Here is a 27,214-nt window from a genome sequence, read left to right as displayed (position 1 = left end):
ATGATTGTCCTTTGTCTTTTTGTGAAATGGGAATGGTACTATCTTTATTTTTTATCGTGCTGAATTAATTGTGGTCTTTAGAAGGTTATATTCAATGATGAATATTTCTTTACTTGATATAATTACCACTATTGGGCCAGGTAACGATTACCAATCTCTCTTATACTGGCATTAAATACTGTTTTAAACTAGTACTTAATAAGTTAGTTATTAATTAATGGATGTATTGAGTCAAACTAATAAATTATTTTTGTTCTTTAGGGCTATTTAGATCAAGAAGGTAAACCAATGGGGTTTGCTGGACTTGTATCACATTTGCATTATCATGAGCCTTCTAATCTTGTTTTTGTCAGTTTTCTTGTAAAAGGCCTTTTCCATAATCTCTGTCAGCCAACTGGGAAAGGTAAGCTTGATGTTTGTGTGTATAATCTTAAAATAGTAACAGAGACTATAGTGAAGCTAGCACTTAGGAAAATTTTTTCTACAAAGAAAACACAAGTTAATATTTAGATAATTTAGAGATATGAAACTGGATAAAATAAAGTTTTGTATACCTATTAATATAGATCATATGGGAGACAGCCATATTTTGTGACACCTATTTTAAAATGTCAGTTTCTTATGAACTTTAGTGATTTATGGACTCCAGGACTCAGAACATATTAAAAAATATATGATTTTTTAATAAATATTTTTTTCCTAATTAAATGTAATATGTGCTCATCATAGAAAAGGGATATAGGAAGGCATTATTTTAAATATAATGTTCACCATTAGTGTTTGTGAATATTTTCTTCCAATCATATTTTCTTAGACTATAACTCTATAATATATTTAAATAACTGATATATTAATTGCATAATGTAGAATCTTGTTTTCCCTGAAATACAGTTTTGCCAATATCATGTAAACTTTTTGTGAATTACATTTTACTGCCCGCCTAATATTCCATTTAATACATTTTTTAAAATTAAAAACCTTTGATTTTTATAATTAAACCATAGACCCTTAAACAGTGTCCCTATAAGAAATGTTTTCCTTTTGGTGCTTAAATTTGTTATATTTCCTAATGCCTGGCAAATACAGTGCCTTTTACCACATTTCTTTATCTTCTGTCATGAACTGATAGCAGCAACACTTTACTTTGTGCAATAGGTCTAGTCACTATGCTCTGAACATGCGTTCTGTAAAACAAGAATACTCAGGAAGTTCTGTCCACCTAAAAACTCTGTAAGAGGAGAAATAATTTCCTGCAACAGGAAGTACAGTTGTGTTCATTGCTGTATGGGTGTGGGTGGGGTGGGAGGGTGTATGCTATTATAATCATGGATATAGAAAATTTGACAACTTTATGAGGCACATAATATGGACTATCACTCTTTTGTAAGTAAGGAAACTCAGACACAGAGAAGTTAAGTAAATTGCCATGGTCACACAATTTTAATAAGTGTCAGAGCCAAGATTCAAATACAAGTAGTCTGACTCTAGAGCCCAAGTTATAAAAGGTGTGACCTTTTTAATCACTGCAGTGTAATGCTCATATGTTGTGAAGGACAGAAAGTAAATCAACTGATGGTATCTTAATATTAGTGGCAAGAAGGTAAGACAGGGAGATAAGGCTGGGAGGTTATTTGTGGGCTGACTTTTGGAAAGCCTTAAATGCTAGGCTGGGGAGATTGGATTTTGTTTATGAGGCATTGAGACGCAGTAAGAGATTTTTGAATGGGTGAAAGATATGATCATAAAATGCTTTAGGAAAACTGATCATAGCCTGAAGTTGGAGGGGCGTGGGGTGGGTAGAATCCAGTAAGGAGATGAGGCAATTTGTGGTTGGAATGATTTTTGTCCGAACTAGCGTGGGAGTAGCAAGAACGAAAAAGAAGGCACAGATGTAAACTATCAGCAGATATAGTCATTCCTTGGTTACTGTATTTGTGACATATTTTCGGTTTCCATGAAATGAAATGCAGTATAACATTCAATTTAAATGTTGAAAATGGGATTGATACACTTTTTTACGCATAAACAAGGCACTTCTTTTTTGTATAGGCTCAAGACATTTTTCTCAAGATGTTATGGAAAAGCTAGTGTTAGTCTTGGCAAATCTGTTTGGAAGAAGACCTCTTCCAGCAAAGTTCCAGGAGACTACTGTCAAGTTTTACCAATCAAAGGTAAAATTTATGTTTCTAATAACATTAAATAATCAATGTAATTAAGTAGATCCTACCATAAATGATTCAGTGGCAGTAGGATTTTATCAATATAGGGTTCATTTGTTTTATAGAATAATAGTTTGTTCTTTCTGTAATCACTGTTATATTTAACCTCTAATTCATAAGCCTCTCCATATAAATATATCAAAAGATTAAATTTCTTGAGGAAAAGGGTGCCTGGGTGGCTCAGTCATTAAGCGTCTGCCTTCAGCTCAGGTCATGATCCCACGGTCCTGGGATCGAGTCCCGCATCGGGCTCCCTGCTCAGCGGGAAGCCTGCTTCTCCCTCTCCCACTCCCCCTGCTTGTGTTCCCTCTCTCGCTGTGTCTCTCTCTGTCAAATAAATAAATAAAAAATCTTTAAAAAAAATAAATAGATTTCTTGAGGAAAAATAAGATAAAGAATTTTGCTCATGTTTTCCATTTGATTGTATGACTCTATCAAATTATAGTATTCAGTGGCTAGAGAAAAACATGTAGATATTTATACAATAAATTAACTAATAGTTCCTATCATTGAATCTGTAGTTCCCTTAGGGTCTTTTTACCTCAAGGTAGGGCTACAGGCAAGAAGTATATGTTGTGAACTATAATGTCCTCACTTAAAAAATATTAGAATAGTCATTGAAGAAATAATTCCTGACCCACATAGAATAAAAGCAGGAAAACTCTTTTCCAATTTTATTTGCAACATATTCTTTGATCAGGATTTGCTATTATTAAATCAACATCAAATACTGTTACTAATATACCGCACTAGAATCTGAGAAAGTGGGATAGGCAAGTTATACTAAATAACCTTAGTAAAATGTGACAAGGAACAAAAAGAGATGAGTTAATCTATATTGTCTAACTCCACAATGTCAAATTACAAATCTTAGCCCTCACAGAATGTTCTCTTGACCAGCGAACACAACTTTAGTCATTGACCTATCATCTTCACATTTTTTCATCACATATAAATTCTTGAAGTATTATTTGTTTTGTTTAAATAATTTATATTTAACTTAGAAAAGTCAATATCTAAATTCTCACAAAGAAAGACATCATAAAAATATACAGTAAAGGAAGGTTTTGTGTGGGGACCTCCTGTCTTTCTCACTCTCTGTCAGTCTCTCTCTCTCTCTCTCTCTTTTTTAAAGGTTATTGGAAATTTGTGTGCTTCCAGATGGATATAGTAAGTGGTTATCATTCGTATTGCAACAGAAAGCTGTGGAAACAATGGGGATTTGCCTGGCTAAAATCGTAAAATGGCAAGAACTTACTAATGGTGTAATGGGAATCTTTAATCATGGTTTCCTCATAAAGAATTTGTTGATTCTGGACATGGTTTGAAAGCTGTACTTAGCATATACAGAGAGCATCTTCTATGAGATTAAAAAAATTATTAAAGCTTTTAGTGACCACATGGGACTGAAGTGACAGAAACTTGGGAGACATAGTGTTTCAATGAGTTTACTGAGGATGTTTACTGAGTACCAGATCTGCATGAAATGTTGGAATACTACACCAAATTTTTTGCAGTCTTGTGGCAATTATTAAGTAAAAAGCCACTAGAAGGAAGGTTCTGCATTTATTCATAGGCTTGTATGCCCCTCAAGACATTTTTGAAAGCTTTAGAGCTGGAAGATGTAGAAGGTTAGGAAGCTCTGTAGGAAAAAGGTAGGTCTTTGGAAGTCTTTTAGGACTGAGAAAACGAGACCCAGCAGCCTCATACTCAAAGTCCCAAGAGGGTCATGACCCAGGAATAGAGTTATATCAAGTATAGACTGAAACTTAATAAAACTGGAAAACAATACCAGCGATACCAACAATACCACTTTAATCTCTACTTGGACTGAAGTGATCACATCTTCAATCATGTAACCAAACACAAAAATGGGAGAACTCACTCTGGTGGAAGATAACATCATTTGAAGCTCATCAAGGTCCTTTTGTAAACAATTTATGGTGAAAAAAACCCCAAATATAACATAAATAAATGGATAAATATGAACATTAAACTAAAACTACTGAAAGTCAAAAACAAAGAGAAAATCATAAACCAGCTAGAGCTGAAACAGGCATTTCCTTGAAAAAAAAGCAATAATATTGATAGCTGACTTTTTAACCAAAATAACTGAAGCTAGAAAAAAATGGGCAATAATTTCATCCTACTCTATTTTCATACATAAATACATACATCCTACTCTAATTTCATACATACATAAATACATACATTTTGTGTATGTTTTAAACATAATTTAAAATAGGATAAATATATTGTGATTGATTTAATAACATATCAGGAGGGTATGCATATATCTACCTTACTTTTTTAGCTTTATTGTTATTGAGGTGTAATTGATATACAAGGAATTGCACACATTTAATGTATATGTCTTAATGAGTTTGGACGTATGCATATACCCATGATATCATCACTACAACCAAGGTACTAAACATATTCATCACATCCCATATTCCTTGTGTGTGAGGTGGCTTTTTCCTTTTTTTTTTTTTTTTTTGGTAGGAACACTTAACATGAGATTTATCCTCTTTATGTATTTTAAAGTTTACAATATTGTATTGTTAACTATAGGTACTTTGTTGTACAGTAGGTCTCTAGAATTTATTTATCTTGCATAACAGAAACTTTATATCCAATGAAAAACAATTCCCCATTTCTTCCTCCACCCAGGCCCTGGCAGTCATCATTCTATTCTCTGCTTCTATGAGTTTGACTATTTAAAATATGAGTGGAATATAAGTAGAATTTATAATATATAAATTCCATTACATGAAATCATGAATTACTTGTCCTTCTGTGACTGGCTTATTTTACTTAGTTAGCATAATATCCTCTAGGTTCATCCATGTTGTTGCAAATGGAAAGATTTTCTTCCTTTTAAAAATGGAATAATATTCTGTTGTATGTATATACCACATTACCTTATCCATTCATCTGTTGATGGACATTTGGTTTGTTTCCATATCTTGCTTATTGTGAACAATTTTGCAGTGAACATGGGGGTACAGATATCTCTTCAAGATCCTTATTTCAGTTCTTTTGGATATATGCATAAGAATGGGATTGCTGGATCATATAGTAGTTCTATTTTTAATTTTTTGAAAAAACTCCAAATGTTTTCCATAGTGGCTACACCAGTGTACGTTTCCACCAAAAGTGCATAGGGATTCTAATTTTTCTATATTCTCCTCAACACTTACCTTTTTGATTTTTTGATAATACCCATACTAACAGGTAGGGGACAATATCTCATGTGGCCTTCATCTGCATTTCCCTAATGATTAGTGCAGTTGAGCAACTTTTAATACACATGGTGGCCATTTGCATGACTTCTTTGGAGAAATGTCTAATCAAGTCCTTTGCCTATTTTTTTGATTTTTTGCTATTGAGTTATAGAAGATTCTTATATATATTTGGATATTATCCCCTTACCAGATAGTTGGCTTAGAAATATTTTCTCCCATTCTAGAAATGCCTTTTCACTTTATTATTTCCTTTGCTATGCAGAAGCTTTTTAGTTTGATTTAGTCCTACTTGTTTATTTTCATTTTTGTTGCCTGTGCTTCTGGTGTCATATAAAAAAATCATTTCCAAGATCTATGTCTTTATATTTTCTTTTATGAATTTTACAGTTTCAGGTCTTACACATAAGTCTTTAATGCATTTGAGTTTATTTTTATGTAGAGTGTGTGGTAAGGGTCAATTTCATTTTTTTACATGTGTATATCAAATTTTGCCAACACCATTTGTTGAAGAGATTATCCTTTCCCTACTGTGTGTTCTTGGCACCCTTGTCAAAGATCTTTTGACCATATATACTTGGATTTATTTCTGGACTCTATCTTGTTCCATTAGTCTATATGTCTTTCATGATACTGGTCCAATACTGTTTTAATTAGTGTAACTTTGTAATATATTTTAAAATTAAGAAATGTAATGCCTCTGGATTTGTTTCTTTTTCCCCCCTCAAGATTATTTTGACTATTCAGGGTCTTTTGTGATTCCCTATGAATTTTGGGATTGATTTTTATGTTTCTGTAAAAAATGCCATGAGATTTTGATAGGAATTGCAATGAACGTGTAGATCCATTTGGATAGTTTTGACATCTTAATAGTAATTATTCTTTCAATCTATGAACATGGCATGCCTTTGCATTATTTGTGTCTGCTATAATTTCATTCATGAGTGTTTTATACTTTTTAATATAGAGATCTTTCCCCTCCTTGGTTAAGTTTACACCTAAATATTTTATTCTTTTTGATGCTTTTACAAATGAGATTGTCTTAATTTTCTTTTCAGATATTTATTTGATGTATAGAAACACAACTATTTTTTTATGTTGATTTTGTATCCTCCAACTTTGCTGATATTGTTCTGACAGTTTCTTGTGTATGTGCTAAAGGAAATATCATATACTGTAGGCAGACAAAAATATCTAAACTTGGGAGACTTGAAAATGTAACAGGGCATGAAGTATACTAGAAAGGATAATGTGTGGGTAGATATAAATAAATATCTACTGTATCTAAAAATAATTAGAGTGTATTATGAAATCTATAGTATATATACATAACTAAAATGCATGACAGTCATAATGCAATGTTGGGAAGGGTAAATATATTTGAATATTTTAAGGTTCTTACACTATTAAAAATTTTTACACTGTAAAAATTAAAGATGTATTTTGTAATCTCTGGGCTAAAGACTAGCAAAATAGTGCACAAATAAGTGTTAATAGAAGAAAAACTGATAAAAGACAAGAACATAGAAAATAATATATAATATATGGTCCGGTTAGAAACTGAATACTAAAATAGTATAAATAAACTCAACTGTATAAGTAACTGCATTGAATATATATGTACTAAATACTTCAGGTAAAATACTAACATTTTTAGATATTAAAAAAAACCCACAATTATATGCTGTTTGTACAAATCACATCTTAGCCATAAGGTCCCAGAAAGGTTGAAAGTAAAATGATAGAAAAAGAGATATGCCAGGTAAATACTTACCAGAAATACTTGCCTGAAAATTAGATAGATTCATTTCTAAGTACATATAGGTCACCAGAAGAAATAGCAAAAGAGTTTAACATGGTTCTGGGACTAAGGGCATCGGTGGTAAGACAGAGCCCTGATTAGTCATTGTACGCCTTGTAACACTGATTTAAAAAAAAAATTTTTTGTACTTGTAGTGCTTACTGTGATAAAATACCTTTTGAATATAAATAGAATTCTTAAAAAAGAAAATTGAAAAATTAGGAAAAATACATATAGGATGAAAATAAAATGGAATTATAAAATATTTTAATTAAACAATAATAAATATACAAATACAAGATGTAATTCATACAATGATTAGAGCAAAATTTATAGCCTTATAATCATATCTTAGAAGAGAATAAAGGCTGAAAAAAAATCAATGATTTAACTTTTCAGCTTAAGAAGCTAGGAAAACAAAACAAATAAAAAATCTAACATAAGGGGCACCTGGGTGGCTCAGTCGTTAATTGTCTACCTTCGGCTCAGGTCATGATGCCAGGGTCCTGGGATCGAGCCCTGCATCAGGCTCCCTGCTCTGTGGGAAGCTTGCTTCTCCCTCTCCCACTCCCCCTGCTTGTGTTCCCTCTCTCACTGTCTCTCTCTCTGTCAAAGAAATAAATAAAAATCTTAAAAAAAAAAAAGAAAATCTAACTTAAGGTACATTTTACAAATATCAGGAAATAAAATGGGACATTACTACAGATCTTACTTTGGACATTGAAAAGAACAAAAGAGGATATTATGAATGATTTATGCCAATACACTTGGTTATTTTGACAAAATGGGAAAATTCTTAGAAAATGCAACCTTCCAAACTAACCAAGGAAGATATAAAAAGTCCTGTGTCTGGTATCTATTAAAGAATTGTGGTCAGTTATTTTAAAAACTTTCCCACAAAAAAGGAAAAAGTGCACTTATGATGAGCACTCGGTGTTGTATGGAACTGTTGAATCACTATACTGTACACTTGACACTAATATTACACAGGATGTTAACTATACTGGAATTTAAATAAAAACATTAAAAAAAGAAAAAAGATGGTGTTGGTTAAGTAATGTGAAAGCAAATTTTTAGGAGTGAAGATACTAGTTTTTATAAATGCACATAGAAACAAAAAATGAACTTTACTTCAATTTCACGGATGAAAGAATGAAACAATTACATTATTGAATAAATAGGTGACTACAGAATTATAGTGCAGTGTTCTTTGCCATTCTTCCAAAGTTTCAGTTTTCAAAGAAGGCATATAGATGTCTCTAAAAAAAATATTTGGCTTTCCGGAGTTCTTAGTGATCTCTCTGATGATTTAGGTGTTCCTTGACGATCTCCCTGAGGATTTTAATGATGCTTTACATGAGTATAACATGGATGTTACAAAGGACTTTGCCTCCTTCCTACTAAATGTTGCCAAATTGGCTGATATGAAACAGGAATATCAACTCCCATTGTCAAAAATAAGTAAGTATATCTTAACTCCACTGTGGAACGATTTAAAGAAAAAATAATCTTTCTAAGAATATTTTTCCCAGAGGAAGAGTAGAGCCTGGGAAAGATCAGTCTGCCTTAAAAAAGGGGAATTCCTTCTGCTTTCAAAGAAGAAACTCTTGGTTTTTAGAAGTCAAAAGGACAATGGAGAATAAAACTAAATAGAGTCATTTATAAACCATCTTGATTAAAGGTTGCTTTTGGGGCAAGCCTGGCAAGGGCAGGAAGGACATTTATGAAGTGAAGATAAATGAGAAACCATTCTATCACTCATTTCCTTGAGAGGAAATATGTATAGACTCTTGGAAGATTACCTGGGCCCAAACTCTGGTTCTGCTATTCTTAGAAGTGAGATCTTGGGCAATATTCCTTATTCATGCCTCAATTTTCTCAAAAGAGGTATAAAAAAGAGAATAGCATTACAAACCTAGTTTGGGTGAGCTTTAAATAATTCAGTTAATATATGTGAATATCTTAAAACAGTACCTAGCACATAGTAAACATTAACTTTGCTCTTATTTTTCATAAGGTATTGGAAAGAAATCTTCTAGGGAAAAGTAAACAGGAAAAGCTGACGGGGGTAGAAGGAAAGGATTGAGCCATGGGTAGTAATTTCCTAATTTCATTTTACCCCAACATCCTCAACTGGAAAACGTTAAGGAAGCAGAGCCTCTTACTTCCTGGGCCCTATTAAAGTGGGAAGCAGCATGAACAAAAGCAAACAGTAACAGTGGAGCATTGTGAACATCCCAGAGGAGGCAAAATAAGAGTGCCTTCATTACAAATTAGAGCCACCTTTGAATGCACAATCTGGTGCTTTTTAAGAGTAGGAATGGAGGGGGCACCTGGGTGGCTCAGTCGGTTAAGTGTCTGCCTTTGGCTCAGGTCATGATCCCGGAGTCCAGGGATGGCGCCCCAGTTTGGGCTCCCTGCTCCGCGGGAAGCCTGCTTCTCCCTCTGCCCCTCCCCCTGCTTGTGCTCTCTCTCTTTCTCTCTCAAATAAATAAAATCTTTAAAAAAAAGTAGGAATGGAAAAAAATATTTCTTCTTGTATGCCATTTCCAAAACTACTGATAGTGGCCTCTTGGAATACCCTGTCTGGAAGGATTGTGAGGCCAGATCTGAAGTCAGTGGGAAAAAGCACCAAGGTAATAACAATAATTCTGTTAAAAGAGCATGCAATTTAGATGTAGTCTTTTATTACCTGTTGATCAAGGAACTAAAACATAATACAAAATTTTATAATATGGATAATATTAATAGCTAACATTTATTGAATGTATTCTGTGCCAAGATGTGTTACTCACTTTTTTTTTTTTAAGATTTTATTTATTTATTTGTCAGAGAGAGAGAGAGTGCAAGCAGGGGGAGCTACAGGCAGAGGGAGAAGCAGGCTTCCCACTGAACAGGGAGCCCGATGCAGGACTCGATCCCAGGACCCTGAGATCATGACCTGAGCTGAAGGCAGATGCTTAACCCACCGAGCCACCAAGGTGTCCCATGCTATGCACTTTATCTGATGTATCTCATCTGGTCTGATATAGGTCCTGGAAATTTGAAAGACTCCATTTGTAGCATGGTCTAGAGTCTGTGCATAAAGCAGAACAATTTGGCTGATTTTTAAATAATCTATCCCAACCTATTATGGACAGATTTCACAGGAAAAGAATGTGAGGGCTCTGAACTGGTTTCTCATTTGATGAACTGCAAAGAAGGAAGAGCAGCTATTTCTCCATTTGTTTGTCTCTCTGGAAACTCTGATGGTGATTTGCTTCTACCAAATACTCCGAACAATGTAAGTGGAAATGGGGTTTATAAATAAAAGATCTTTAAGAAAGAATTGGATTTATGCTTCTAGGCTGTTTAGAAAGGATTTCAAATTTCTCAAATTGAAAAAAAAATTCCAGGTGTATGAACAGAAATATCCAGGAAATGGTACTCTTGAGGCCAGTATGGTTTCAGTTTTTCAGTGTTGCCCTGAGGGACCCTGCTCCATTCTGCTCCAAAGAATTCCCAAGTACCACCACTTTTCTTCCATCTTTGTAGGTTGATGCAAGTTTGCTATGGAAAGAGCACATATCTTCAGGCTTTCCCGGTATTGCTATAAATGCTGTAAATCCCATATATGTTCTGGATCACTGATGTCCAAAATGGAGTACAAAGACCTAGACACATTGGGAATATGCTGGATAATTCACTGAATGTTGTAATAAACTTATAGAAATTTAATTTAGATTTTAACACAAAGTTTGAGAAAGAAAATAAGTTTTGTTATATTTGATATTATGGTTTGACGCTAGAGTTTCAACTCTATTCTAGTCCAAAATCAGACAGTCCTCTATTACACAAAATAGTCCAGTATCACCTAAAAGAGTTTTAAAAAACTAAATATTAGACCCTTATGCATTTTAAATGGGCACATACATTTTTATCACAAATTCAAATAATTTCTGATGATATAATTTCCAGCTTCAGATAAATGTTGATATGTTAAAGCCATCATATCATTTTTAATGTATAAAATGGGATATGAATACTGAAGCATTTGAATACCCATAATTATGAAGTTAAAACAGTCAAGAATAAAATTTCCAATGATTTTAAAATTTGGCACTGTTCTTTTCTCTTGCATTTAGATTATACACTCCCCCACATAATTTGACCTCAATGTAATATATTTTTAAACATGAAGCCACCCTATTTATCACATTTCTTAGCTTATTAGATAGTATGCAATTTCAATTTAAATAGTATGCAATTTCAATAGTATGCAACAGGTTATTTCCTGTTAATTACAAAACCTTAAATATAATACAAATTTTGAGAAGTAATGACTAAAATAAAATTAATATTATATTAGAAATATATACATTAATGGGATGGATGAAGCTATTGATTTTTAAATTAGTCCATATAACTAAGAATGAATATTTACTTATTTTTAGAATGAGACAGAGTTCCAGCTTCAAATTTTAATTTGAATGTTGAGAAACTTTATTCAAATAGATAAGTAGCTCAGAATTGAACAACTTTTCTAACAGTGATACACAATTCTTCTAATTCCTTCTGAGCTGTTTGCCCCAAATCACCTACCAGACTATTACCACAAATATATTTTTAATGTTCTCTTAATTAGCAACTTAATTAGATGCACTTTAATTTTGTTGAATTCAAGTAATTGGAAACAACCTAATTTAAAAGGAAAAAAAATTATTTTTTACGTAGTCTTTAAAGTCATCCACTTTCTTAATAGGAAAGCAATAGCTCTTTGTTGCTACTCTGTACATTTTCAAACCCCAAGTTTGAGGAAGCTTTTTGTTTTATAAAATGAGACAAAAGCATTCATGAAAGAAGAGATGAGAAAGGAATTTTTTTTTTTACTGATAATGTACATGGCTTAAAAATTACTTATAGACCACTGCTCCAGGTCTTACGCAAAGCTCTCTAAGTCTAGTTCCTTACCCTCATGTGAGTGGTGTCTTACAGAATGTGGAAGAATGTGGAATTCTGGCATAGAAATAATAGAGGACTGAACTTTAGCTTATAAGATCAATAATTTTATGAAGCTTTTTTCCTGTATTTTATTTCTATAATTGCAGTTAATTACTTATGTAAGAAGTTTGTAGGTAATCACATTGAAGACAAGACATATTAATTATTATAATTTCCCTTTTTCTCTATTTTACAATTAATTCAACTTATGGTTAGTAGGTACCATTAACTTTTGTTTCCTTTCCACATGCAAAGTTTTCCATGGGGTTTTTGAGGGACACTGATATAATAGGATATAATGTCTGCGTCTTATTGCCCTACAGTCACCATCAATTAGAAGAAATCTTTAGGTACAGGGCATGACCTAATACAGGCTTTTCATTGTTCCTGCTGGTGTGCTAGAGAGAAGAGGCTGGTTCTATTTCATTTATTTTGAAGCATCCTGCACTGACGAATATTTCTAAAGTATGCCTTGATGGCAATATGCCCGTTGTCTTACCCAAATCACTTTATACAATTTTACTTTACTAGTGTAAGTTATAACCTCTCAAAACTTATTTTGCTTTTATTGTTACATTTTAATGTAATGCTAAATAAGCATTCATATTATCTTTAAATAACATACAGATAAGCTATAAAGCATAAAGCTGAAATGAACACCCATGGACTCAGGACCCTCCTCTATTTTATTCCCTTGTCTCTCCTCTTTCCCCAGGATATCAATTACCCTGAATTTTGTGTTTTTAATTCACCTTTAAAAAACATCATATTCCAAAGTCACTTCTTATATTTGCTGCTTTTGATTTTTATAAAAAGTAAAAGAATACTTACTGTAGTCTCCTGGATGTTGTTTTTTGCTTTTGTTTTGTTTTGTTTTTTGCACTCAACACTCTGCTCCCAAGATTCATTCATGTTGTCACATGAAGCTCTATTTTATTTTTACTACTTCATAATATTTCAGAATGTGGATATAAAACAAGCCATTGATCTAGTTTCCTCTTAAACTGTTTGTGTTTGTTTTTAGTCTTTACTGTTACAAACAGGGCTGCTACAAATGTCTAGTGCACATGTGCAACAGTTTTCCTTGAATGTAAACCTTCTGGATTTTTGAGGTCAAAACAGTTTTCCGGATCATAATGGAATAAGAATATTCCAAGAACTTATAGTAATAAAAGAGCTTTCCACACTACTATCAAATCATTTGAGAAGGTAGTTGTACCAATTAGTGTATTAGAGTAGTTCCTATTGATCCCATATAGTTTTCATAAAATGAGCAGACATCAAAACCTATTGACTTGTTAACTTCGTATTCTTACTTTCCTTCTCTTTCCCCCTATATCTCTCTCCCTTCCCTTTTTATTCTGGTGATTGGGTTCTTGCAATTGTTAGAGTTGCTCAGTTGAACTCTTCTCTTGAGATATACAAGGCCTAAGCTCTCTGATACTCTGTTTACAAGGTATCTCCTGTACCAATTAGGATAATGAAAAATAATTAAAATTAGCTTTTCTTTCCTAGTGACTCTTGTTATTATTCTCATGGCTGGACTGTTGAAATTGCCAAGAGTATGCTAAGAGGCAAAAATGTTCATAGGTGGTACCAAGTCATTTTCCAGACTTGCTTAGGACAGCACCAACCCAGTGTGTATGAAAGACACCCTCTTCCTTCATCACGAAGAGTGTGCTTCAAAAAAGTTGAATAAAGGAACTACAAAGCACAATGTAAGAAACCATAAACTTTCTTTACACATAAATAACAAAAAGAGTTGTATTTCTTCAGGTCCTTCTACACACAGTTGGTATCAATCACACTCAGGCTCCTGTGCTGTGGTCACAGATATTTGATAACCAAGGAAGAAGAATGCCGCTTAATGCTTATGCACTTGATTTCTATAAACATGGTTCCTTGACAGGACTAGTCCAGGACAACAGGTATGTTTTATCCATCTTCACCTATCTGGCCCCCTCTAATCTTCCTACTTCTACCTTTCTGTGTCCATGTCTGCATTCATGTCTGTGTCTCCATCTTTCTCTTTCATTTCTACCTCTACCTCTAGTCCTATTTCTGTATCTACCTACATCTATATCTAAGGGATGAACCTAATGAATTCTAAGGCAAAGCTTTTTACAATTTTTTAAAGATTTTATTTATTTATTTGACAGAGAGATAGTGAGAGCAGGAACACAAGCAGGGGGAGTGGGAGAGGGAGAAGCAGGTCCCCCATGAGCAGGGAGCCCGATGCGGGACTCGATCCCAGCATCCTGGGATCATGACCTAAGCTGAAGGCAGACGCCCAACGACTGAACCACCCAGGTGCCCCACAGCTTTTTACAATTTTAAGTGTAGGTGAATCATGCTAAATATACTGGAATTTTTTCCTGCAGATTAATGGTGAGAGAGAATAACAAACTTTGTGTTATTTTTGTTTGTGGTTTACTGGCAAAATCTTGGGACTTAGGCTGACTCACTTGACCTAAAGGTGTACCCTACAGATATATTTATGTACACTCACAGATATGTTTTTATTACCATACTAGCTATTCATTATAAGATATTTTAAAACTGAAAAACAATAACAATGCCATACCCACCATTATCTGAGAGAAGTATATAAAAAGGTATATAACTCACACATCTGAGGACTGAGCATAAGACAATTGTTTTAGATCTTTGGCAGGGAAATCATTTTCAAAAACAGTAAGGAAGGGTAAACCCTCTTGGATTTACCTGAGAATAGAGAAATTGGCCCAGGCACTGAGCACATAGATGTGGGAGGGGCGTTCTGTCACACTAATCAGTAATTCAGTAGACAATTTACATAAAATTTTGAACAATTTTTATTGAATTAAAGGATTTAAAACTTGGGACACTAGAGAAATGTTGATTTTTTTTTTTTTGTATTTCATAGCTCACTCATGCAAATGTATTTTATTCTTTTTAAAAAGTTTTAATTTTAATCACCTTGTGTTCATTATGACAAGTGTGCTCCTTCATCCCCATCACCTATTTCACCCATCCCCCACCCACCTCCCCTCTGGTCACCATCTGCTTGTTCTCTATAGGTAAGAGTCCATTTCTTGGTTCACCTCTCTCTCTCTTTCTCTTTGCTTATTTGTTTTGTTCTTAAATTACACAGATGAGTGAAATCCTTTAGTATTTGTCTTTCTCTGGCTGACTTATTTCACTTAGCATTATACTGTCCTGCTCCATCCATTTCATTGCAAATGGCAAGATTTCATTCTTTTTAATGGCTGAATAATATTCCATCTGTCAATTGATGGACACTTGATAATGGGCTGCTTCCATATCTTGGCTTTTGTAAATAATGCTGCTATAACATAAGGGTGCATGTATCCCTTTGAATTAGTGTTTTTGTATTCTTTGGATAAATACCCAGTAATGTGATTGATGGATAGTAGGGCAGTTTTAATTTTAACTTTTTGAGGAAACTCCGTACAGTTTTTCATAGTGGCCGGTCCAGTCTGCACTCCACCAGCACTGCAAGAGGGTTACCCTTTATCCATGTCCTCCCCAACACCTATTGGTTCTTGTGGTTGTTTTTTTTTTTAGCCATTCTGACAGGTGTGAGGGTCATATCTTATTGTAGTTTTGATTTGCATTTCCCCGATGGCAAATAATGATGAGCACCTCCTCATGTGTCTGTGGGCCATCTGTATGTCCTCCTCGAAGAAATGTCCATTTGGGTCTTCTGCCATTTTTTAATTGGATTATCTGTATTTGGATGTTGAGTTTTATAAATTCTTTATATATTGTGGATATAATCCTTTATCAGGTATGTCATTTGCAAATACCTTCTTCTATTCCCTAGGTTGTCTTTTAGTTTTGTTGATTGTTTCCTTCACTGCAGAAGCTACCTTTTTTTTTTAAAGATTTTATTTATTTATTTGACAGAGAGAGACACAGTGAGAGAGGGAACAAAAGCAGGGGGTGTTGGAGAGGGAGAAGCAGGCTTCCCGCTGAGCAGGGATCCTGTTGCAGGGCTGTATCCCAGGACCCTGGGATCATGACCTGAGCCGAAGGCAGATGCTTAACGATGGAGCCACCCAGGCGCCCCTACTTTTTTTTTTTTTTTTTAAGTAGGCTCCATGCCCAACATGAGGCTTGAACTCACAACCCTGAGATTAAGAGTCCTACATTCTACCAACTGAGCCAGCCAAGTGCCCCTGAAGCTACTTATTTCTAGTCCTAATAGTTTATGTTTGCTTTTGTTTCCCTTGCCTCAGGGGACCTATCTACAAAAAAGTTGCTATATTCAATGTCAAAGAAATCATTGCTGTGTTCTCTTCTAGCATTTTTATGGTTTCAGGTCTCACATTTAGGTCTTTAATCCATTTTTAATTTACTTTTATATATGGTGTAAGAAAGTTTTCCAGTTTCACTCTTTTTTTTTAAGATTTTATTTATTTATTTTGAGAGAGGGAGCGTGAGAGAGAGAGAGAGAAGAGGGGGAAGGGCAAAGGAAGAAGGAGAAGCAGACTCCCCACTTAGCAGGGAACCTGATGTGGGGCTCAATCTCAGGACTCTGGGATCATGGCCGGAGCCAAAGGCAGAGGCAGACACTTACCTGACCCAGTCACCCAGGTGCCCTTTCCAGTTTCATTCTTCTGCATGTTGCTGTCCAGTTTTGCCAACATCATTTGTTGAAGAGACTGTCTTTTTTCTATTGGATATTCTTTCCTGTTTTGTCAAAGATTAATTGATCATATAATTGTGGGTTTATTGCTGGGTTTTCTGTTCTGTTCTATTGATCTATGTATTTATTTTATGTCAGTACCATACTGTCTTGATCATTATAGCTTTGTAATATAACTTGAAGTCTGGAATTGCGATGCCTCCAGCTTTGCTTTTCTTTTTCAAGGTTGCTTTCGCTATTCAGGGTCTCTTGGGGTTCCATACAAATTTTCGGATTGCTGTAGTTCTGTGAAAAATGCTGGTGGTATTTTGATAGGGATTGCACTGAATCTGTAGATTGCTTTGTGTAGTATAAACATTTTAACAATATTTGTTCTACTAATCCATGAGCATGGAATGTCTTTCTGTTTCTTTGTGTCATCTTTCATTTCTTTCATCAGCATTTTATAGTTTTCAGGTTACAGGTCTTTCACCTCTTTGGTTAGGTTTATTCCTAGGTATCTTTTGTTTTTGGTGCAATTGTAAATGGGATTGATTCCTTAATTTCTCTTTCTGCTGCTTCATTATTGGTGTATAGAAATGCAACAGATTTCTGTACATTGATTTTGTATCCTGTGACTATACTGAATTCATTTATTAGTTCTAGCAGATTTTTAGTGGAGTCTTTCTGGTTTTCTATATATAGTATCATATCATCTGTAAATAGTGAGTTTTACTTCTTCCTTACCAATTTAGATGCCTTTTATTTGTTTTTGTTGTCTGATTGCTAAGGCTAGGACTTCCAGTACTATGTTGAAAAAGAGTGGTGAGAATGGACATCCTTATCTTTTCCTGACCTTAGGGGAAAGCTCTCTGTCACCACTGAGGATGATGTTAGTTGTGGGTTTTTTATGTATGGCCTTTATTATGTTGAAGTTTGTTCCCTTTAAACCTGCTTTGTTGAGGGTTTTTATCATGAATGGGTGTTGTACTTTATCAAATGCCTTTTTCTGCATTTATTAAAATGATCATATGGTTCTTACCCTTTCTTTTATTTATGTGATGTATCGTGCTGGTTGCTTTGTGAATATTGAATCACCCTTGCAACTCAGGAATAAATCCCACTTGATTATGGTAAATGATTTTTTTTTAATGTATTGTTGAATGTGGTTTGCTAATATTTTGTTGAAGATACTTGCATCTATGTTCATCAGAGATATTGGCCTGTAGTTCTCTTTTTTTGTGGTGTCTTTATCTGGTTTTGGTATCAGGGTAATGCTTGCCTCAGAATGAATTTGGAACTTTTCCTTCCTCTTCTATGTTTTGGAATAGTTTGAGAAGAATAGGAATTAACTCTTTTGTAAATGTTTGGTACAATTTACCTGTGAAGCCATCTGGTCTTGGACTTTTGTTTGTTGGGAGTTTTTTGATTACTAATTCAATTTCTTTACTGGTATTCAGTCTGTTCAAATTTTCTATTTCTTCCTGTTTTAGTTTTGGTAGGTTTTATGTTTCTAGGAATTTAATCATTTCTTTCAGGTTTAATTTGTTGGCATATAGTTTTTCCTAATATTCTCTTATAATTGTTTGTATTTCTGTTGGTGCTGATAGTTATTTCTCCCTCTCATTTATGATTAGAGGTTTATCAGTTTTATTGATTTTTTCAAAGAGCCACCTTCTTGTTACATTAATCTATTCTGTTGTTTGTTTGTTTGTTTTAGTTTCTGTATCATTTATTTCTGCTCTAATCTTCATTGTTTCCTTCCTTCTGCTGGTTTTAGGTTTTGTTTGTTCTTTTTCTAACTTTTTTGGGTGTAAGGTTAGGTTTTTTATTTGACAGTTGTCTTACTTATTGAGGTGGGACTGTATTGCTATAAACGTCCCTTTTAGAACCACTTTTGCTGCATCCCAAAGGTTTTGGACCATTGTGTTTTCATTTTCATTTGTTTCCATGTATCTTTTTTATTTATTCTTTGATTTCCTGGTTGACCCATTCATTGTGTTGTACCATGTTATTTAACTTTCATGTATTTGTGGTTCTTCCAGATTTTTTCTTGTGATTGACTTCTAGTTTCTTAGGGTTGTGGTTAGAAAAGATGTATGGTATGATTTTGATCTTTTTGAATTTTTGAGGCTTGTTTTGTGGCCTAACATGTGATCTATTCTGGAGAGTGTTCCATCTGCGCTTGAAAAGAATGTGTATTCTGCTGTTTTAAGTTGGAATGTTCTGAATATATCTGTTAAGTTCATTTGGTCCAGTGTGTCATTCAAAGCCACTGTTTCCTTGTTGATTTTCTGTTTAGATGATCTGTCCATTGATGTAAGTGGGATGTTAAAGTCCCCTACTATTATTGTGTTATTATCAGTTAGTTCCTTTATGTTTGTTATTAACTGTTTTATGTATTTAGGTGCTCCCATGTTGGGTATATAAATATTTACAACTGTTATATCTTCTTGTTGGATTATCCTCTTTATGATTACATAGTGCCCTTCTCTGTCTCTTGTGACAGTCTTTGCTTTAAAGTTTAGTTTGTCCGTTATAAGTATTGCTAGTTTGGCTTTCTTTTGACAACCATTTGCATGATAAATGTTTCTCCATCCCCTCACTTTCAATCTGTAGGTGTCTTCAGGGCTAAAATGCTCTTATAAGCAGCATATAGATGAGTCTTTTTTTTTTAATCCATTCTTTCACCCCATGTGCTTTGATTCAAGTGTTTAGTCCATTTACATACAATGTAATTATTGATGGATATGCATTTATTGCTATTTTATTACTTATTTTGTAGTTGTTTCTGAAGATTTTCTCTGATCCTTTCTTGTCTTTCTTTCATAGTTTGCTGGTTTTCTTTAGTGATATATTTGGATTTCTTTCTCTTTATTCTTTGCATATTTATTAGTGGTTTTTGATTTGTGGTTGCCATTAGGTTACATCTTCTACATAGAGCAGTCTATATTAAGTTGATGGTCATTTAGGTCTGAACCCATTCTTTACTCCTCTCCTCCCTATGTTTTAGATATATGGTGTCTTATTTTACATACTTTTATTTTGTGAGTTCCTTGGCTGGTATTTTACAGAAAGATTCATTTTTACTGCTTTTGTGTTTCCCACCTTCATACTATCACTTTTGGTCTTTCATTTCCACTGAAAGAGTCCCCTTTAATATTTCTTGGAGGGCTGGTGTGTTGGTCATGAACTGCTTTAATTTTTGTTTGTCTGGGAAACTCTTTATCTCTTCTTCTATTCTGAATGATAAACTTGCTGGATAGAGTATTCTTGGCTGCAGATTTTTCCAATCCAGCACTTTGAATATGTCATGCCACTTTCTCTTGCTTGGAGAGTTTCTGCTGAAAAAGGCCATGTTAGTCTTATGGAGTTTCCCTTGTATGTAACTGCCTTATTTTGTCTTGCTGCTTTTAATTTTTTTCTTTATTACTATATTTTGCCATTTTAATTATGTCTTGGTGTGGATCTGCTTTTGTTGATTTTTTGGGAATTCTCTGTGCCTCCTGGATCTGGATATCTTTTTCCTTCCCCTGTTAGGGAAGTTTTCAGCTATTATTCTTCAAATAAACTTTCTGTCCCCTTTTATTTCTCTTCTTCTGGGACTTTTATAATGTGAAATTTTTAAAAAAGATTTTATTTATTTGAGAGATAGAGAGAGAATGTGCACAAGTGGAGGGTTAGGTGGAGAGGGAGAAGCAGACTCCCCACTGAGCAGGGAGCCTGATGTGGGGCTCCATCCCAGGACCCTGAGATCATGACCTGAGCTGAAGGCAGACACTTAACCGACTGACCCACTGAGGTGCTTCTATAATGTAAATGTTATTACATTTGATAGAGTTGCTGAGTTCCCTAAATCTCTTCTTATTTTGCATAATTCCTTTTTCTCTTTTGTTCAGCTTGACTACTTTCTGTTACTGTGTTTTTCTAGGTCATTAATTTGTTCCTCTGCTTTTCCATCCTGCTGTTCATTCCATCAAGCGTGTTTGTCATTTCATTTATTGAGCCCTTAGTTCTGGTATGTTATTCCTTATTTCTGTGTTAAGGTTTTCACTTATGTCTTCCATTCTTAAGTCCAGTGACTATCTTTATGATCATTACTTTAAATTCTCTGTTTCCACTTAGATCTCTGGCCATGGCCCTATCCTGTTATTTCATTTGGGACAAATTCCTCTGTCTTCTCATTTCGTCTGTCTCTGTGTCAGCTACCATGTGTTAGGAAAGTCAGCTACTTCTCCTGTTTTTGAGGGTAATGGCCTTATGTAGAACTTCTGTGTTGGAAGATGCAGTGTAGGCAGGGGTTTGGGCTGGTCTTCTGGGGAAAGGAGCACACAGTGCTGGCACTGAGGCAAGCATGACTTGGAAGGGTGGATCCACCAGAGCATGGCAGGTACAGAGCTTGGCATAAGCAAGTTAGGTAGCGAGTGTTGGCATGCTACTGGTTCCTACAGGTAGCCCTGTGCTTATTCCAAGGGGTGGAGGAGGGAAGTGGTGCTGGTCAGTTTCTTTTTTCGCAGAGGGGTCTCTTGTGAACACTGCCTCTCTGGGACATGCTCTGAGAAGAGCAAATAACCCGCCCACTGTATGCCACAGGCACTCTTCAATTGCTGTTTCCACACTATACATCCGGGGGTTGTTTGCCCTGCCTTTTCTCCAAAAGCAGCCCCAATACCCCTGGGCTATATCTGAGCCAAGCCCACTGACCTTTAAAATTCTAGGCTTTAAGCCTCATTGGTTGCAAGAACTCATGATATTCAGCCCCTCTGATTTTCCAAGCCAGTTGCTATGGAGAATCATCTTCCCTTTATGCTCCACTGTGTGCTAGTCTGTCTCTTGCCCTGCTCCACCTCCATGGCTGCCACCCCACTGCGATGGGCACGATCCAGTTCTCTCCCAAACCACATCTCTGCACTTCCTACCTTCTTCAATGTAATTTCTTTTCTACCTTCAATTGTGGAGTTTGTTCTGTCAGTCTTCAGGTTGATTTTTGGGGTATTTAGGATGTTTTGATAGTTATCCAGTTGTGTTCATGGGATGAAGCAAGCCTAGGGTCTTTCTACTCCACCATCATTTTCCCTCTTGGATGTATTCCTGATCATTTTTTAAAATATGACTCATTATTGTGAATTAAGTTGTGACATTAGTAAATAATCCATTTGATTCTTCCCTTTTGATTCTCCAGCTCCCATTCACTCTCCTGAGCTTAACTTTCCTATTTTGTTTTTCTCCTGAGATGGTCAGTCTCCTGTGTGTGTTGATTATGTGTGGTTGTGATAACTGACTTTTGAATTCATAATTATTCCTCTTGATTGAATCATCATCTAGGATTTGTGGTGAAAGGTTTTAGTAAATATGTCTTGACAGACAAAAGTAATTTATTATTGGCAAGTCCAGCATTTCAGTATGAAGTAATTTACTATTTTTATACTATTAATTTTCAAAATGATATTTTGTTTAGGATGAATGAAGGAGCTGCTTATGACTTGTTGAAAGATTTTGCACTCACCATTAAATCTCTCAGGTATGTTATATATTTTAAACATTGATTTCAGATTTTCCAAAAATTTAATGGTAATTTGAAAAATGTTGACCTGATACTTAAAAATGCCATTGAGCTTCTTAGGTGTCACATATTTCAACTCCTCAAACACTTTGCAGAGCTTCTCTCCAACACCCTGTTGCACTGGTTCTATAATAGAATTAATCCCAAAGCCCATTTGACATAAGGTTTTATTCAGACCAGGGCCTCAGCCTCAGGCACTGCATAATAACAGGATAATATTCCAAAGCCTCAAGAATTCCTAAATCCTCGTATTCTCAGTTTTCACAACCAGTGTTTGTCAGATACGTGATACTTCAGAAGGCCCCTTAGGGCTCCATCAGGTTTATATCAGCTTACATATTCTGGACTCTCTTGCTTTATATAATGTTTTTTTCCAGGGTTTATCTGACTCTGGTCTCTCATACTGGCTTCCTGTTTTCATCTTTAGCAGAGTTCAGTGGGGACCCAAACAACTCTAAACTTTATATAGATAAACCCATCTTAAGGCTTTATTACATGGTCCATCCTTAGGCACATCTAGTGTTGCCTGGTTAAATTCCAGTCTGCATATGCCCTTCAATACTTTATGGGTTTTCCCTTTTCTAACACTTACTTTAAAAATTATATATCTTCACATACATGCATACAATTGCCATGAATCTCTTCATGAATTTCTTGCTAATCAGGTCATTGATTTTTAATTTTTTGATTTGAGATTAATCATACCTGTTTGGATGTTTTATATAGAGAATGAAACTATGGGGATGCTAGGACAGAGGGAACTGCTCTAGATAGTTTCTTGAGTATCTTTAGATAGTGTATTTCTTGAGTGGCTCATAGTTATTCAAGAGTATACCAGAAAACCCCAGAGACTTTGGAGCTGTCTCAAAATCTGGTCCTAGAAATATTATTCATTGATCTGAAAAGTATTGAAATATTATTGGCTTGAGACATACTTCTAAGCATTTGAGATATAGAGAATCAGTAAATCTATCATTGCTTTAAACATAATCTTACAGTGTAGTGTGAGGAAACTGACTTGTAGCTATTACAAAGGCAATAAGTGCTAGGATGACAGATAATGGGGCAACCTTGGATTCAGAGAAGGATTTTCAGTATATGTGCTGCCGAAGTGAGCACTAGGGAAGGATTTTCAAATGAAGTAATTTTTTCACTAAATCTTAAAGGATCTTAAGGGTTGGGGCAGAGGAAATAGTGTTTTCCAAGTAGAGAAATGAGAAAGGGTCTGATATGTCAGGGGTAGACTTCAATCTCACTCTAGTGGCATTGGAAATATGGGAGTTGTGATAGGGATGGGGGAAGGTACTGAGTTGCTTAAAGCAGCTTTACAGCAATTTGGATATGTATTGGAAGGAGCCTTAATTCTCATATTATGGAGGTTGGGCTTAGTATTCTGAATAACATGTAGACAGTGTATAGGCATGAGTATGATATGGGTCTGTGGTTTACATGTGTGACAGACATGTGCATGGTTTATATATGTGACAGAGACTCAAAGGCTATAAGAGCCATGCAGGTGAGAGTGAGTGTGAGTCTGAAATAGAAGTAATGATGGAAAAGAGCGGTTAAAGAAATAGTTACGGGATAGAATTCAGAGAAATTGTCAATAAAGTTCATGTGGTTGGTGATGATAATGAGGTTTCTGTTTTAGTTAATGATACATTAGAAGGGAGGATGAAGTTTGAGGAGGACTAAGAACCAAAAATAGTGAGTTAGAATTTATACATGTCACATAATATCTGTGGGAAATAATTCAAGAGGAAAGGGTCAGTGTCATAATTATAGGTCTATGACTAGGAGTATATTCAGTGTTATAGGTACGGATCTGGTCATTCTTTGTGGTAGGTCAATGAAGACACTAGGAAAAATTCTGGAACTCTAGGGCAACCAAAGTAGATAAGGAATTACAAAAGGCTGATAAAATGTCAGATCCTGATCATGGTCAGTACTTTATCAACCCAGCTGCACTGTTCATTCTTGAATTTCCTCTGTCCTTTCTTTTCACTTGCATATTCATTTCTTGTTGCTGCTGTAACAAATTACCACAAACTTACTGGTTTAAACCAACACAAATTTATTATCTTACAGTTCTGGAAGCCTGAAGTCCAAAACGGGTCTAACTGGGTTAAAATCAAGATGTTGGCAAAGTTCATTTCTTTCTGGAGACTTTAGGACAATCTGCTTTATTCTCTTGTCCAGCTTCTAGATGTTGCTGGCATTATTTTGATTATGGTTCCCTTTCATCTTTAAGGCCAGCAATGGTGGGGGAGTCTTACACTGCATTACTCTGTGATGAACTCTCTCCTGCCTCCTCTCTCATAAAAGTCTTTGAGACTATATTGGGTCCACCCAGATATTCCAGGATAATTTTTCTATCACAAAGTCAGCTAATCAGCAACTTCAATTCCATCTGCAACCTTAATTCTCTTTGCTATATAAACTAACATAGTCCTAGATTTCTGGGGATTAGAACACAAAGGCCACTATTCTGTTTATTACACCCTGTTTTTTTAAAAATTTCTCACATATCTAGGTAAAGGAAGTAATATTTTGCTCTTCATAGAGGTACTTGCTTGTGGATTTCAGTATATACTGGACACAATAGCCAAAAAAAAAAAAAAAAACCCACAAAATAGCCTCCAAAGAGATGTGTGGCAAGAAGGAAGGGACTTTGTGTTGCTGCTGTTGAAGGGAGAAGGGATAAAGTTACATGGAATTTGGTGGCCTTTAAAATCCTCTTGGTAATTGACATGAAGAGGAGCTGCATGGGAATTTTTTTGTTATCTTTATTTTGTTTTGTTTTTTTATACACTTTTTTTAAGATAAATATATTTCTTATCAGTATACTTCATATTTTGCTAACATTTCATCATTTCATCATTTAGTGGGATTTACTTAATTCTTCCTGCCTGGGGAAAGTCCTTCTTATAATGCTGACTCTCACTAAAATGTGTGCTCTGTGTGTGTTTATTTCCATTAACAGTGTTTCCTTGCGTGAACTATGTGAAAATGAAGATGACAACGTGGTCTTAGCATTTGAACAATTGAGTGACACCTTTACTGAAAAACTTAATGGAGTTTAAAAATAAAGATTATCCAGACCACTTAAAATATTGCCATGGGCATTTTTAAAGTTATATTTTATGATCCTCATACTTTTTGTCAGAAATACATATATGATGAAGTGGAAAGAGCAAACATTTTGGAGTCAGAATTGTGATCAATTGTGATCCATGTAACTTCCATGTTCTCTCATGAGTACCCTTGGACAAGTTATTTAATATCTTTGGAATCTTAGCTTCTGTATATAGTTGAATAATAATGCCTATGTTTCAGTTAGTTTGTGGACTGATTGAGAAAATGCAAAGATTTTGTATGTGACTGAAGAACAATTTTTACTCTGTGAAGTCTAAACAAATATTACATTCTCAGCATTTTTCTCCTGGATGTTATAATTTATAAAGGTCTATCAAGGCTAGAATAAACTATTACAGTACCCTGAAGTTGAAATATATTTTCTCTAATTAACTTAAATGTGATTATATGACTTAGATATATGGTTTTTAAAAAATGACAACTTCTAGTAAACTTGAATTACTTTTAAAAAAATATGAGAGCTTTGGCATAAATCCTGTGATGCTTTAAGATAAAATATAGCTGGTGTTTTGGCTTGATTTTAATTGTATATAAATGATTGAAAAAACACAAAGAAATAAAATGGGTTTAATCAATTTTCCATTGGTCTCTTTGTGTAAAGTCTATACATCTTTCAATCCATTTACACATACATATGCATTTTATATATAATAAATAGTTTATGTCTAATCACTTTCCCTCTCTAGACTAAGCCTCAGATCACAGTTTTGGAATCCATTTTAGACCCTAAACTTGAACAGAACATTTTATCCTCAGAGCAAAAGGACTGCTCTCTCCTTCTATCCAGGTTGTCTTACTGAAGATGATCTTTTGTACGACATTATTTATACATATATTACATTGGCTTAGAAAAACATCCATGGTTCTTGGGCGCCTGGGTGGTTCAGTCGTTAAGCGTCTGCCTTTGGCTCAGGTCATGATCCTAGGGTCCTGGGATCGAGCCCTGCATCGGGCTCCCTGCTCCGAGGGAAGCCTGCTTCTCCCACTCCCCCTGCTTGTGTTTCCTCTGTCGTTGTCTCTCTCTCTCTGTCAAATAAATAAAATCTTTAAACAAACAAACAAACAAAAAAAAACAACCATGGTTCAATTTGTCTGGAGATAAAAGAATATTGTTACCTGGAACTGACCCATTATTGCATGTGCCATGTTAGGGGACTCTAGTTCTTCAGACTAAATCCATTTACATTATTTTAAAATATGCACTGCAACAATTTCTGGACATCAAAATACTTAAAAAATGGTTTCTACTGACCTCTTAATCTCTGCTCAAAACACTGATACACAATATTAATAGATTGTCATGTTGGTTTTCACCTCTTACTTGTCTCATGGAGACATGAAAATTTTTTTTCCGTGTGACTGAGCCAATCTGGTTTCCTAATTTTTAGAGGTAGAATAAGATTATTTCCTATAATCTGGTATTCTATTAAAAGAGGGAGTTATAACTAACCTCTTTGAGGTGGGTTTAATGGGCAGCTTCCTTTGCTTCCTTTCCGACTTTTAGCAATGACTTTAAAAAAGTAATTTGAAGGGGGGGAAATCGGAGGGGGAGACAAACCATGAGAGACTATGGACTCTGAGAAACAAACTGAGGGTTCTAGAGGGGAGGGGGTGGGGGGA

The 27,214-nt window shown here is 34.9% G+C and overlaps 1 protein-coding gene across 6 annotated transcripts in view; it reads left to right on the top strand.

Moving 5' to 3' along the window:
• Positions 1-26,174, top strand: part of DDX60 (DExD/H-box helicase 60) — a 109,164-nt gene extending 82,990 nt beyond the window's left edge. For 5 of the 6 annotated variants that reach the window (XM_025874430.2, XM_025874426.2, XM_025874428.2 and 2 more), the window contains 7 exons: positions 262-403; positions 2,050-2,171; positions 8,579-8,726; positions 10,406-10,548; positions 14,022-14,173; positions 22,334-22,396; positions 25,422-26,174. In XM_025874430.2, the coding sequence (XP_025730215.1) occupies positions 262-403; positions 2,050-2,171; positions 8,579-8,726; positions 10,406-10,548; positions 14,022-14,173; positions 22,334-22,396; positions 25,422-25,521 (870 nt within the window). In that variant the 3' untranslated portion in view covers positions 25,522-26,174. Of the gene's footprint in view, positions 1-261; positions 404-2,049; positions 2,172-8,578; positions 8,727-10,405; positions 10,549-13,760; positions 13,978-14,021; positions 14,174-22,333; positions 22,397-25,421 lie in introns of those variants that run through there. The other variant, XM_073892468.1, reaches the window with a different exon arrangement.
• The last annotated feature ends 1,040 nt before the right edge of the window (positions 26,175-27,214 follow it).

The sequence above is a fragment of the Callorhinus ursinus genome, unplaced genomic scaffold (genome assembly GCF_003265705.2).
Source record: "Callorhinus ursinus isolate GAN/ISIS: 27379988/994484 unplaced genomic scaffold, GSC_fseal_2.0 scaffold4, whole genome shotgun sequence".
NCBI classification, from domain to species: Eukaryota; Metazoa; Chordata; class Mammalia; order Carnivora; family Otariidae; genus Callorhinus; species Callorhinus ursinus.
The sequence above is the reverse complement of the archived record's forward strand: the minus strand, read 5'-3'. Positions and strand labels throughout refer to the sequence as shown.